Source organism: Macrobrachium nipponense, chromosome 6, assembly GCF_015104395.2.
Source record: "Macrobrachium nipponense isolate FS-2020 chromosome 6, ASM1510439v2, whole genome shotgun sequence".
Taxonomy (NCBI): domain Eukaryota; kingdom Metazoa; phylum Arthropoda; class Malacostraca; order Decapoda; family Palaemonidae; genus Macrobrachium; species Macrobrachium nipponense.
In genome coordinates, this window is record NC_061108.1 from 132499231 (window position 1) to 132512495 (window position 13265).

The window sequence follows — 13265 nt, forward strand, 5'->3', positions numbered from 1 at the left end:
AGAAAACGGGAATGGTTCCTAGTCCTGCCGCCCAGGGCAAGCCGGTAGATCACCTGACCTACCTGTAGCGAGTGGCAGGAAATTTGAATTTCTGTCGGGGACGACGGAGTCTTAGCTATGTATATATCTGACAGGTAAGTTGATTGTATGAAAAAGCTGTTTTCAAAAATTCCCCATAAATCAAAATATTGTGCTAGAGACTTCCCGTTTGTTGCAAAATGAAGGAAATTGATTGAATATTAGTAGACTGTAAGTGTTGTAGCTTACAATTGCAGTTTTTGACCATTTCGGTCGAGTTAAAGTTGACCGAAGGACAAATTTTTTCTATTTATCATTATTTATATGAAAATATTTCAAAACTGATAAAAGTTACAACCATGGGTTGTTTTTAGTTGGATTCTACATGAAATTGCGCACATTTTCGTATATAAAACCTTATGTAACGGCTAATTTAAAATGGTGCAAACATTACGACAATCGGACGAAAAAATGTATGATTTTTTCGGAAGTTACTGCGCAGACGTAAAGAAAGTTTATTTCATAAATTCACCATAAATCGAAATATTGTGTCAAGAGACTTCCAATTTGTTGCAAAATAAAGGTAAATGATTGAATATTTACTAGATGTAGAGTTTTTTCGCTACAATTGCGTTTTTTTACCATTTTGGTCGACGTAAAGCTGACCAAATGTTGTGGTGAAAATTTTTGGCACTTATCGTTATTTAAATGAAAATATTTCAAAACTGATAAAAGCTACAACCATGGGTTGTTATACGTTATATTCTACATGAAATTGTGCAAATTTTCATATATAAAACTTTATGCAACGGCTAATTTAAAATGGTGCAAACATTACGACAATCGGACGAAAAAATGTATGATTTTTTTCGGGAGAGTTACCGCGCGGACGTAAGGAAAATTTTGTTTTTTTTCATAAATTCACCATAATAAATCAAAATATTGTGCTAGAGACTTCCAATTTGTTGCAAAATAAAGGTAAATAATTGAATACTACTAGAATGTAAGAGTTTTAGCTTACAATTGCGTTTTTTTACCATTTCAGTCGAGTCAAAGTTGACCGAAGGTTGATATTTTGGCACTTATCGTTATTTATATGAAAATATTTCAAAACTGATAAAAGCTACAACCATGGGTTGTTTTTTGTTTTATTCTACATGAAATTGCACACACTTCCATATATAAAACTTTGTGTAACGGCTAATTTAAAATGGTGCAAACATTACGACAATCGGATGAAAAAATTTCTGATTTTTTCGGAAGAGTTACCGCGCGGACATAAGGAAAAAGTTTTTTTCATAAATTCACCATAAATCGAAATATTGTGCTAGACTTCCAATATGTTGCAAAATGAAGGTAAATGATTGAATATTACTAGAATATAAGAGTTTTAGCTTACAATTGCGTTTTTCGACCATTTCGGTAGAGTCAAAGTTAACCGAAGGTTGAAATTTTGGCACTTATTGTTACTTATATGAAAATATTTCAAAACTGATAAAAGCTAGCTACAACCATGGGTTGTTTTTAGTTGTATTCTACATGAAATTGCGCATTTACATATATAATACTCCATGTAACGGCTAATATAAAATGGTGCAAAAATTATGTCTTGCGCGCCTGGGTAACGATTGTAAACAAAACAACGCCTTGATCCGTGAGCTCCCAGCATCCCCCAAGGCGCGTGATTCAAAAGTTTTTGCCTAGTAGGCCTATAACTATTTTTCCGCAAATTTTTAAAATAACTTTATATATGGACTTACCATACGTCCAATCGGCACCCAACAGACAATTTATATCAACATTTAATACGTCCAATCGGCGTTAAAGGGTTAATGGGTATTAGCAAAATTTTTTGACATAATACACGTGTGCTTGGGAAATTCTAGGCTGGAGGAAGGTCATGTTTATATTTACCGACTCAGTAAATCTGTTAGCTCTAGTTTGGAATGGTCAAGGGTGATTGTTTATATAAACATCTGGCTAAAAACCTCTTCAGTTAGCGAGACACTTGCCTGCATCTTTATTGCATTTTATGTAGTTACTATGTCACAAATACAGACAAAGAGTCTCCCTTTGTGAACTGGATTTCAGCTTTCTGGAGCTAAGTCGGATACTGAGCTACATATCAAGTTTGTAAGCAATGCCCACTTTAATTTCTTTCCCTATTTTGTCATTTAACATGACTAAATTAATACTCACATCAACAGGTAATGGCGCAGTGATGCGTTCTGTGGCCTTGGAAGACGTAGGGGTTGGAAGCTGTCTGTGAGTCTCGTGAGGAGAAATGAGATTCCCTTCACCCTCGGGACAACTTCTCAGCGTTAGCTTCACATTTTGAGTAGCTGCAAATGAAAGAAAATAATGGATAAGAAGAAATCAGTAAAAGAAGACATCTTTTTACAATTAAAGAGATTTTTATGCTGCTAAAAACAACTATGGAAAATAATTATGGAAAACTTATGCACCTTATCATCACCCCACTGTGTTAATAAGGGATACACAGATAAGTGTAATGAGAAAAACATGGGTTTAATTAACACTTTCAAAGTCATCTAGGCAAAGTAGCTTAAGAACAGCTGCCACAAAAACTAAATATTACTGCAATATGTATACTTACCAAAACATCTAAATATTTCAATTTTAAAGTATGAGTTTAAAAACATCATCACAACAAAGCTGAATTACACAGCAGAAGACAAAGGAATGCAGTTTTATAAAAAGGGACAATTCTATTTCCCCATTCAGTTATAAAAGTTAAATACATCTCTTCTATTTTATCACACTGCCTCCTACTCCTCTTATACATTAGCAAATCCTAATCTTAGAAGTTTTCTCTTACACACAGGTCTCTCTTAGCAAACAATTTTCATCACACAACAGACAGAACACATAGGAAATCGCACAAAGCTCGATTAGTTCTAGTTAACTTTGATCCCATGACTTTTCACATAGTTATGGAATACAAATCGGAAACAAAATTTCAAAGACAAAAAAAAGGTTGAAATAAAATTTCTCAAGGCCAAAAAACAACTCGAAAAACGTTTCAAACAGCCAAAGAACAGGTTATTACAATTTTTCTTGCTACTGTAATATGTTATGCTAATCTCAAACAAACATATCATGCACCATTCAAATATGCTACATTTATAAATCTGACCAACCAATACATTTGAATGTATGACTTGCCAGTCAATTTAAATACATTGTTCCCTCTGATAATAATAAGAAAAAATACACTGCTTCTACTTTACACATCAACAATATTACCATGCTTCTTTGATAGTACAATAAATGAGTGTTGATATGCATTCGTGACAACTGAGTAAAATACAAGAAATAAAATAAAAACCAAAACTGAAATGCACCCATCTGCATTTCCCTATAAAAAGAAATTCTTTCATGTGATCTATTAAATATTATTTTCAATCAAGACTACAGAGGGATATCACCTTAACCATGCCTAGTGCTGCTAAATGCAGCCCTTACTAAAAGCTATTTGCTATGTTCCTTCAGTTACCAGTAACATAGCTTTCTATCTTATCTCATTTGTTACTCAGTGGCCTCACCCAATAAAGCTGTCCTACCTCATTAGTTCTACCTTGCTCCAAAATTTACATCATACTGAGAATAAAATTCTTAAAGCAAGCCCTTAACGTTTACAAATGACTCACCAGTCTTGGTACATATCTCTATGGTAATGTCAACAAAGCAAGAAACAAAACTTCCTTTGTAATTTCATTCTAATTCAAAATTAGTAGCACCTTTTTTATGGTTCTGTGGTTCATCTTAATCCCCTCTACTGTTTCTTTCTCACTCCTGTCTGTATGAAGATAATCTTTAACTAATCTACTGCACAGTACTTGAAAATTCAGCCTGAAATTTGTTGATTTTGGTCTTGGAGTATAAATAGACACACCTTGAAACTCTCCCTGGCCATGTCATCGTAAACGATAACATAAAAAAAAAATTATACAATACTGTATACAAACACATAATTTGATCCTGGTATCATCTGGATTACCAGTGGGTGGTCTACAGGTGTCACCCTGAAATTTTTTAAGTATTTGTTACAATAATCTCAAATGATTGAGACGGTTTGTAGATAAAACATTTGGTAAGAAAGGCAGATGATATGGAAGTAGCAGCATGAAAACCTGTAGGAAGTCCCAGTAAATTATTGAAAAAGGGGATAAGAGATAAGACTTAGACCTCTTTGGCACTCTGGCAGAGAGAGTACAGGACAAAAGAGAGTGGAAGAACTCATTTCAAGTTTATACCCACAAGGCAAAAACTGACAAAAACATTTATTTTGATGGTGATTTATTGGAACATTCCAATTTAGAGCACTTAAACAGTACAGCACACTGAATTTTATTTAAAAAAACATCCAGAAAGCCATTTAAATTATTGAGGAAATTTACTTGCCCTACCTGAGGAATATATAAAAGAAACCCTGTTGAGAGAGAATGCTACCCTGAAAATATTTAAAATATCATCCTTCTTATAGATTTCTTTGGAGCATTTCAACTTTTAAATGTTACCATGTCTGACAAGAATCAAGAAAAGTTTCATTTTCAGGCCAGTTACGATGTCTGTTCCTGACAAAATATCAGTAGTATATGCTTCTGCTGACCTATGCAGTTAATTAAAAGCCTAGTTATTAACTGGTGAGAGAGAGAGAGAGAGAGAGAGAGAGAGAGAGAGAGAGAGAGAGAGAGAGAGAGAGAGAGAGAGAGAGAGAGAGAGAGAGAGAGAGAGAGAGTTTTTTTTGCTATAGCATCTCTTCAATCATGTCTTTTGATACTGCAAAAATAAATAAAGAATTTTTTCCCATGTAAACAAATTATGTACAGAATTTGACATATTTAAGAGTTAAGAGGTAGCATTTGTCAGAAACATAGCTAAGATATTATGATAAAATTAGTCTAATTATGGCCAATAAATCATCAATGAAGCAACAAACTTGCTTAACCATATTTTGAAAACATATTGTAACCAGCCATAAAATGCTTTTTCCATTTAAAAATTGATAGTGCACTTTCCACTTTTCAGTTCTCAACAACAGCTATCTATAAGCTGCAAAACCCTGATGGTACAATGATGGGCAGGTTGCATCAGCAATCAAAGAAATACTAACTACAACTAATATTAGTAATTGCAAGTAAAATAAAAGTACACTAAAAAGCAACAAGAATTACAAAAATAGAGAAATTCATTACTGACCATCCAAGCATCCTATAGAAAAAATGAAAAGAATCTGAAATTTTTCAAATATTAAAGATAACTGATCAAATACAGTAAATCAGATAGAGTACTATTCACTTTTACATTAAATAAAGAACATCAAAAAAGAATAATAGACTACCATCTGAAAATAATGATACAAGGACACAATTAGTTGTAAAAAAAAAACTGCTTTACATGCTCTCAACTTTATAAATATATTAATGCATAAAAGTACTCACCGTCATGAGAGCGAGTGTATCAAAAGATAAACGGCATGGAATTAGTATAACATATTAGCCAAGCCATTCCTTATTAGTATAATAAAAACACTAACACATGCAATATGTAAGACATTCACCTAAAATGTGCTATTTACAATTGATTTCTATCTTTTCTTTCCAATAACAAGCTCCAAATAGACTTGGTGGCCTTGTAAACTGAACTAATACCTGTTTCAGTAATATATACAGTATACGTACAGTGAATTATTGATTTACCTTTAAAGATTTCAGATTCACAGCTACATGTCATGCACCGTGTGAACTGTACTGCACCAGCCCTAAATTCTAACTACCTTGGGTTCTAAAGATATGTAAGCCATGAATCCTCCTATCACTAATGCAACTGATCAAATAGCTCATGTGTAAAAAGTCTAAATCATGCAAGCTTACAGCAGTTGCATTTGAGTACCAGATTGCAATGAAAGAAGTTTCATTAAATCCAATAAAATTTAATGTTTGCCCATTAGCATGTACTTGCATAATAGTTTTATCATACCCTTATAGTTTTAACAAACCCTGAAATAACTAGTATACTTAATATTAGCATCCAGTAATATAACCTCTGCAAATTTTGTCTTTACGTACCAATGACCAACTCTTAACTAAATACTAACAACCAACTGTAATTCCACTTTCCACAACACAAGGAATGGGTAGATCAAAAGGTATGCTGTCTCATCAATCTACAAAAAATGTTCTATACAAAAGTAAACACACCACTAAAACCCCACTAAATCAGCAAATTACACAGACTACTTGTCTTTAGAAGAATAATTTTCTGACTACACTTTTATAAAAAAAATTCTCCCAGAAATCCCTATAATGCAATCAACCCATATTTTTCTCTCAAACTTTTGACACATAATTAGTACTTCTTTTTATTTATTCCCCATAGTTTCCTTTTACCAATCTTTCCCTGTCCTTTTTTGTATTTGTTTCCAAACAGGCTTTTCTCCAGGAGTTTTCACTCTCACAAAGGGGATTGAAGGGAGTAGGAGGGATTCATTACCCTTTTCCTTTCCATAAGTGTAGAAGAGTCACAGTTACCCAAATATTTGCATGGTTTGATGATGCTATTTTTCTGGAAGTCTGGTTTTCCCACTATTCTACAAACTGCTAAAAACATAATGGCATGTTTACAATTATTCATTTGAAAAATAATTTACATATATTTTCCTATTAACATGATTCTCAATATGGGAAATTTTTTTTTCTTAGGAGGGAAAATAATTGATTTTTATGGTATTTAAGTTCTGGGTCCAAATACTTTATCTTTTACATAAATATCTATTATATTAAAACTTGATGATTGAACAATTACAGAAAAAATTTCAGTAAGTGCAGCATTTAACCACTGATGCACTGGAAGATAAGGTAAACCTCTGTTATCAGCGGACTCATTTTTCACAGATTTTTCTACAGACCCTATATACTCATTATTTGTAAACAATTTGCCTATTCATGGTATTTTTCATCGAAAAACAATCACAAATAACTGTATTTTCATATCATTTTCTTGACTAAATGCACTTTTGTGATAAAACTATTAAAATACTCAGGTATAAGTATTTTTTAAAGGGTATTTGCACTTTAACTATCAAAATAGGCAGTTCTAAGATTTTTGAGTGGTTTTAAATATTTGCAAATTTTAGTTCTTCACAGGGGCCGAATACGGGTGGTTTACTGTATTCCTCAAACACTGATATACTCAACATCCAAGATATCTGCAGTAGCTATAAAATACTACTAAAATATGTACAATATTTTTACAATATTTCTTTACTGCTTATTATACAATGCAGCAAGTACTAATTTCTAAAGAAAAATTTTGATTTTAAATGTTGAAAGGCTATGTAATTACAGTCATGATGCATATCTCATATATACTATACATTTTATATTCAACACAAATGCTATATTAAAAATATGTAATCAAGTTTATAACAACTGATGAATGTAAAAAACCTTTGCACTTACTAAAATATATCCAATATTTATATAAAAACCCAGGAGGGGTGATTTGTAATGTTACAAAGCTAATGATGATACACATAAGCAGGCCCAGGTTACAAACAGATTGACGTTATGTATCTTTAGTCATTACATAGTTTGCAATATGCGATATATTTTCTATGTCCACAATGCACAAAATTTTAAATATCCAGTATTGAAACTACCCATGAAAGCACAGAATTTCTAACAGATGATGAACATAGATATGACATGTCATCGATGTGGGCTTTGCTGTTTTTCATGCGCTCCTTCATATTCATATTTTTTATTGCTGTATTTTTAAGATATATTTTCCATTAAGATTATGTATTTGAAAAATTTTTATATTGGTATATTTTCCATTAAAAATGTGCATATTATTTGAGATTATATGGAAGAGAGTACAATATCTTGGCTATTTAGTAAACATACATGTCATTATAGTACTCTGTGATGTCCCCTAAGTCCAATTTGCTTAACGTCCTGCCTTCTAGAATACATCCCAGACATTCAGCCAAACATATTTTTAGTACGTAGTAGCAATAAACTAACTCGGCACACCCAACCCTGATACAGTGGTGTTGGGCAACTAAACATTCATGTTGTATCATGGAAAGAAGAAATAGGTAGCACATTCGAAGGTGATGCACCAAAAACCAAAATAAATAATAAGAAGTTTGATGGATACATCAGATGCTCATTGTTTCCTTCCTAAAATAACCTTTGGAATGAGGTCAATGCACTTACTCTGATCTTCACAAATAAATACAATCAACCAAGCAACATAATGATGTAAACACCACAAGGTAATTAACAGTAACAATAAGGTACCAGAATCCATTTCAATGTGTACTGATAATCCTGGAGGGACAGGAGGGGTGTTTATAAATGTTTTCTGTTATACCAAAACTGCTTATGCTTTCTCATGTAAATTACAATATACTTATAATTAAAATAAGGGCTTTCACTGCTATTGTGTCTAAAGCTTTTTCTGCCATACTGTGGCTATTAACTCATTAACATTGAATGTTTACATATAAAAAAAGAAAATATGTTCTAAATGTTCCCTACTGAAAAGGGGGGTCTCATATGCCTAAATAAACATAGTACGTATAGTTCTTGTATCATTAGCTTGTTCATTATAAATATTTACTAACTGATCATAATGCACACTTAAAATGCTCATTCCTGCTACTACTTGTAATACGTACCATTTCGGGTACAGGTATCAAAACCAGGCAGAGTGATGAATAGGTAAGGAATTGTAAAAGCCAACATGCATATTCTTCCCCCATTAGTTAGTTCATCACCATCCCCCAATTTCACTTTCACTCCTGTCACTCTCTATTTGCAAAAATGAGTAAAAATATAAGGCTACAAATGTGTGTGAAGGTGACAGTTGAGACCTATGACAACAGGCTTAGGGGTTTTGTAAGTTACACGAATGAATGTATTTTCTTTGCTTCACTTTTGTACACTGTTCAGTAATTGTAATATTTCTTGTAGTATTAATTTTTGTTTTATCTACATAAATTTTGTTAACTGTTATACGTATAAATATTTCATTGTAATTTACTTTTTGTATTTATATATATGTTTATTTACTTATATTAAGTAATCCTACACCTGAAGTTAGTTGTATATCATTATGGTTAAAAAGATTCATCTCTTTCATGTCCAGTACATTACTGTCCCTGCCTTTAATGCAATTCCCTCCATTTCATATTTGAGTGAAATGCTGATGTGTGGTATATGCACAGGGTGAGGCTGCTTGAGATTTCCCAAAGCTGTAATTTAACCTACTACCTTTTTCTTACTTTTTCTTATATTTCTTAAGTCTAACTGCTTGACCATTTAACTGGCATTTCAGGAACCCATGAACAATATACAAATACAAATAATTTTGCTGACCTGCATAATAAATCAAATCAGATAAAACCCAAGGCAGCGCTCAAGCAATTCCCATTAGAGCATGATAGCTGTAAGAGGATGTACCAACGTTTCATTTACTTAAAACACGCCAAAGCATGTCCATTGCTCATTTCAAAAACAATAAGATATACAGTACCCAAAGGCTCAAGCTTGGGAATCATGCAAAACTGAATACAAATTCTGGATTTGCAATTTGCATCCCTAAAAGCTGATTTTACCTCTCCAAATATCTATCTATCTATTTATACACAATGTACTTGGCAAAAAAAACATTGAGTACAAAGACCATGACTATATATACACATTTCTTGCATCTTAACTCACTAAAAGTATCCAGTAAGGTGGAAGTACAATATTTACATGACACCCCTACCAACTAAGATCTAGCCTTTTTGATGGATGCATAATAATACAGCAGACAAAATTTTGATAAATACAGCCTCCATCAACCCTGTTATTGCAGTCCTCGGAAGTCCTTAAGAACACAATAAGATCACCTAATACTGTACAGGCAGTCCCCGGTTATCGGTGATCCAGTTTTATGGAGCTTATCTAGCCCCATATAATTGGCGATTTATGGTGCCACAACGGGCCAAATTTCAGTTATTGGTGCCATAAGGTGCTGATAATAGAGGGTCAAATTTCAGTTATTGGTGCCATAAGGTGCTGATAATAGAGTTATGGCGCCATAACATACCTAACAGTGGCGCCATTCACCGAGTTTCAGTTAATGGCGGTTTTCGCTTATCAGCACCCTGCCAAGAACGGAACCCACCGCCCCCAATAACCAGGGACTGCCTGTATTGCCAAATGCAGATGCAAAATTATTCCTACCCTCCAAGTTTCTTATATATATGCTGATTTTATATCTCACTAGGCATAATTTTATCAAAACCTTGTCCTCCACTTATTAAAGGTGTATCTGCAAATATTCCACCTTTACCTTAATTTCCCCCATCCTTTTATACTAAACCTATGTCTGAGACATCTCATCTTTTTATGGAATAAACATCAACACATACTATGGTACTACTTACATTTTATAATCTGAACTACTTCTCTATGGTTGGATTGAGACACTAACATCCCATTGACTTTAATGATGGAATCTCCTTTCTTGACACCTGCCAGTGCTGCTGGACCTCCTGCAAAGCAATTAAAACATATAGGCAAAAAAGCACGGTAAATGTGAAAGTTTCAAGATACATACTCAAATACCAAAATATTGTAAAGCAAAAATGTTATTGTTATAATACAATTAAGTTTGTTCATACTTACCTGGCAGATATATATATAGCTGTATTTCTGACGTCCGACAGAATTTCAAAATTCGCGGCACACGTAGTGGGGCGGTCAGGTGGTAGTACCCATTCCCGCCGCTGGGCGGCGGATATCAGGAACCATTCCCATTTTCTATTCATATTTATTCATGGCCCTTGTCTCCTGAGGGGAGGAGGGTGGGCACTCTAAGTATATATCTGCAGCCAGGTAAGTATGAACAAACTTAATTGTATTATAACAATAACATTTTGTTCATGAAACTTACCTGACAGATATATATATAGCTGAATCACACCTTCGGATGGTGGGTAGAGACAGACTAGGATTTTTTAGGAAATTTAAAATAAAATAAAAGATTATCTTATTGGTTCCTTACCTGATAGCAAAGTAGACTATGTGATTACTGTCACCAAAAGCCTGCTTATGCTTTATCAGAGTTGCCAGCCAGGTGTTGACCTGTAGTGCTGGTGCTCTCTGGATGCTCTGTCAACGGGGGCGTGACCACAATGCGACAAGACCATCTAGGCAAACATATGGCAGTAACACAGCAACCGACCACCACCTGACCAACTAACGCAAAAAACCCCTGATATTAACACTATGGAATGGGAGATTTTCACAGAAGATCTCACCATCAACCAAAAAACACAATAAACTAACCTAACTAAGCTAAGGGATAGGGAGAGAGCTACCTTCAGCCCCCAAAACTGTGTCTGCCGAAATGTAAGGTCCCAAAGAACTACAGTTCTCGTAAATCGTCCTCACATCCCGGAGGTAATGTGAGGCGAATACTGAATTGCTCCTCCAGAAGGTGCTATCAAGAATATCTCTGATAGACATGTTCCTTTGGAAGGCAAGAGAGGTAGCTACGGCTCTGACCTCGTGAGCTTTCACTTTAAAGAGGCTCATATCAGTCTTCTGGCAAGATGAATGAGCCTCTTTAATGACGTCCCTCAAGAGAAAGCAACAGCATTCTTCGACAACGGTAAATCCGGTCTCTTCACCGAGCACCAGAGATTACCTGAGGGACCCCTTATCTCTCTAGTCCTATTCACATAGAACTTGAGAGCCCTGACAGGGCACAGGGCTCTCTCTGGTTCTTGACCCACGAGACTCGATATTCCTTTGATATCGAAGCTCTTTGGCCAAGGATTAGACGGGTTCTCGTTCTTAGCCAAGAAAGAAGGGTTCAACGAGCAGACAGCGCTGTCTCCCTTGAAACCCACTAGGCTACTGAACGCTTGGATTTCACTAACTCTCTTCGCCGTCGCCAGAGAAGTTAGGAAAAGCGTTTTCCTCGTTAAGTCCCTTAGAGAAGCTTCATGGAGAGGCTCAAAGGGACTAAGCATCAGATGTTTCAATACCACATCTAAATTCCATGAGGGCGGTCTTGCTTGTGGAATTTTGGTAGTTTCAAACGACCTTAAGAGATCGTGCAGATCCTTATTGTCGGAAAGGTCCATTCCTCTGTGGCGAAAAACGGCAGACAACATACTCCTATAACCCTTGATTGTAGGAACTGCCAATTTTTGCACATTTCTTAGATGGAGAAAGAAATCTGCTATCTGATTCACAGAGGTCGTGGAAGAGGAAATTCCTTCCTTCTTGCACCATGCCCTGAAGGAAGACCACTTAGACTGGTAGACAGCTCTTGAAGAGGCTCTTCGAGCATTAGCGATTGCTCTCGCAGCTGCCTTTGAAAAGCCTCTCGCTCTGGCCAGCTTTTCGATAGTCTGAACGCAGTCAGGGGCCAGAGCGAGAGGTTTTGGTGAAACCTTTTGAAGTGAGGCTGTCTGAGTAGATCTCTCCTCCAGGGCAACGTTCTTGGGAAGTCCACAAGGAACGTCATGACCTCTGTGAACCACTCTCTTGCTGGCCACATTGGGGCAATCAGAGTCAACCTTGTCCCTTCTGACGCTGCGAACTTTCTCATTACGTCCCCCATGATCTTGAATGGGGGAAAGGCGTAAAGATCCAGGTCTGTCCAGTTCCAGAGCAACGCGTCCACTGCAATTGCCCCCGGGTCCATAACCGGGGAGCAATACAGAGGAAGTCTCTTCGTCCTCGATGTAGCGAACAGGTCTACTAGAGGACGTCCCCACAATTTCCATAACTTTTGACAGACTTCCTGGTGCAAGGTCCATTCTGTTGGCAGAAGCTGATTCCGGCGGCTGAGAAGGTCCGCCCTGACATTCTGAACCCCTGCCACGAATCTTGTCAGGATCTTGATGTGCCTTGCGTCTGCCCATAGTAGAACTTCCTTCGCCAGGAGAAAAAGGGATCTGGAGCGAGTCCCTCCCTGATTCTTTAGATACGCAAGGGCTGTGGTACTGTCCGAGTTGACTTGAACAACCTTGCTTGACAGTTTCTCTTCGAAGAACTGCAGCGACAGGAATATCGCTGCCAGTTCCTTTACATTGATGTGCCAGGCTACCTGTTCCCCTCTCCAGGAGCCTGACACTTCTTCCCCCCCTAGTGTTGCTCCCCAACCGGAAGTGGAAGCGTCTGAGAACAACACTAGGTCGGGGCTCAGAA

The 13265-nt window shown here is 35.9% G+C and overlaps 1 protein-coding gene across 18 annotated transcripts in view; it reads right to left on the reverse strand.

Moving 5' to 3' along the window:
* The window catches only part of LOC135216228 (rho guanine nucleotide exchange factor 12-like), an 823284-nt gene that overhangs the window by 788481 nt on the left and 21538 nt on the right, over positions 1 to 13265 (reverse strand). For 17 of the 18 annotated variants that reach the window (XM_064251362.1, XM_064251370.1, XM_064251373.1 and 14 more), the window contains 2 exons: positions 10487 to 10594; positions 2218 to 2360 (listed from right to left, as the gene is read on the reverse strand). In XM_064251362.1, the coding sequence (XP_064107432.1) occupies positions 2218 to 2360; positions 10487 to 10594 (251 nt within the window). Of the gene's footprint in view, positions 1 to 2217; positions 2361 to 10486; positions 10595 to 13265 lie in introns of those variants that run through there. The other variant, XM_064251379.1, reaches the window with a different exon arrangement.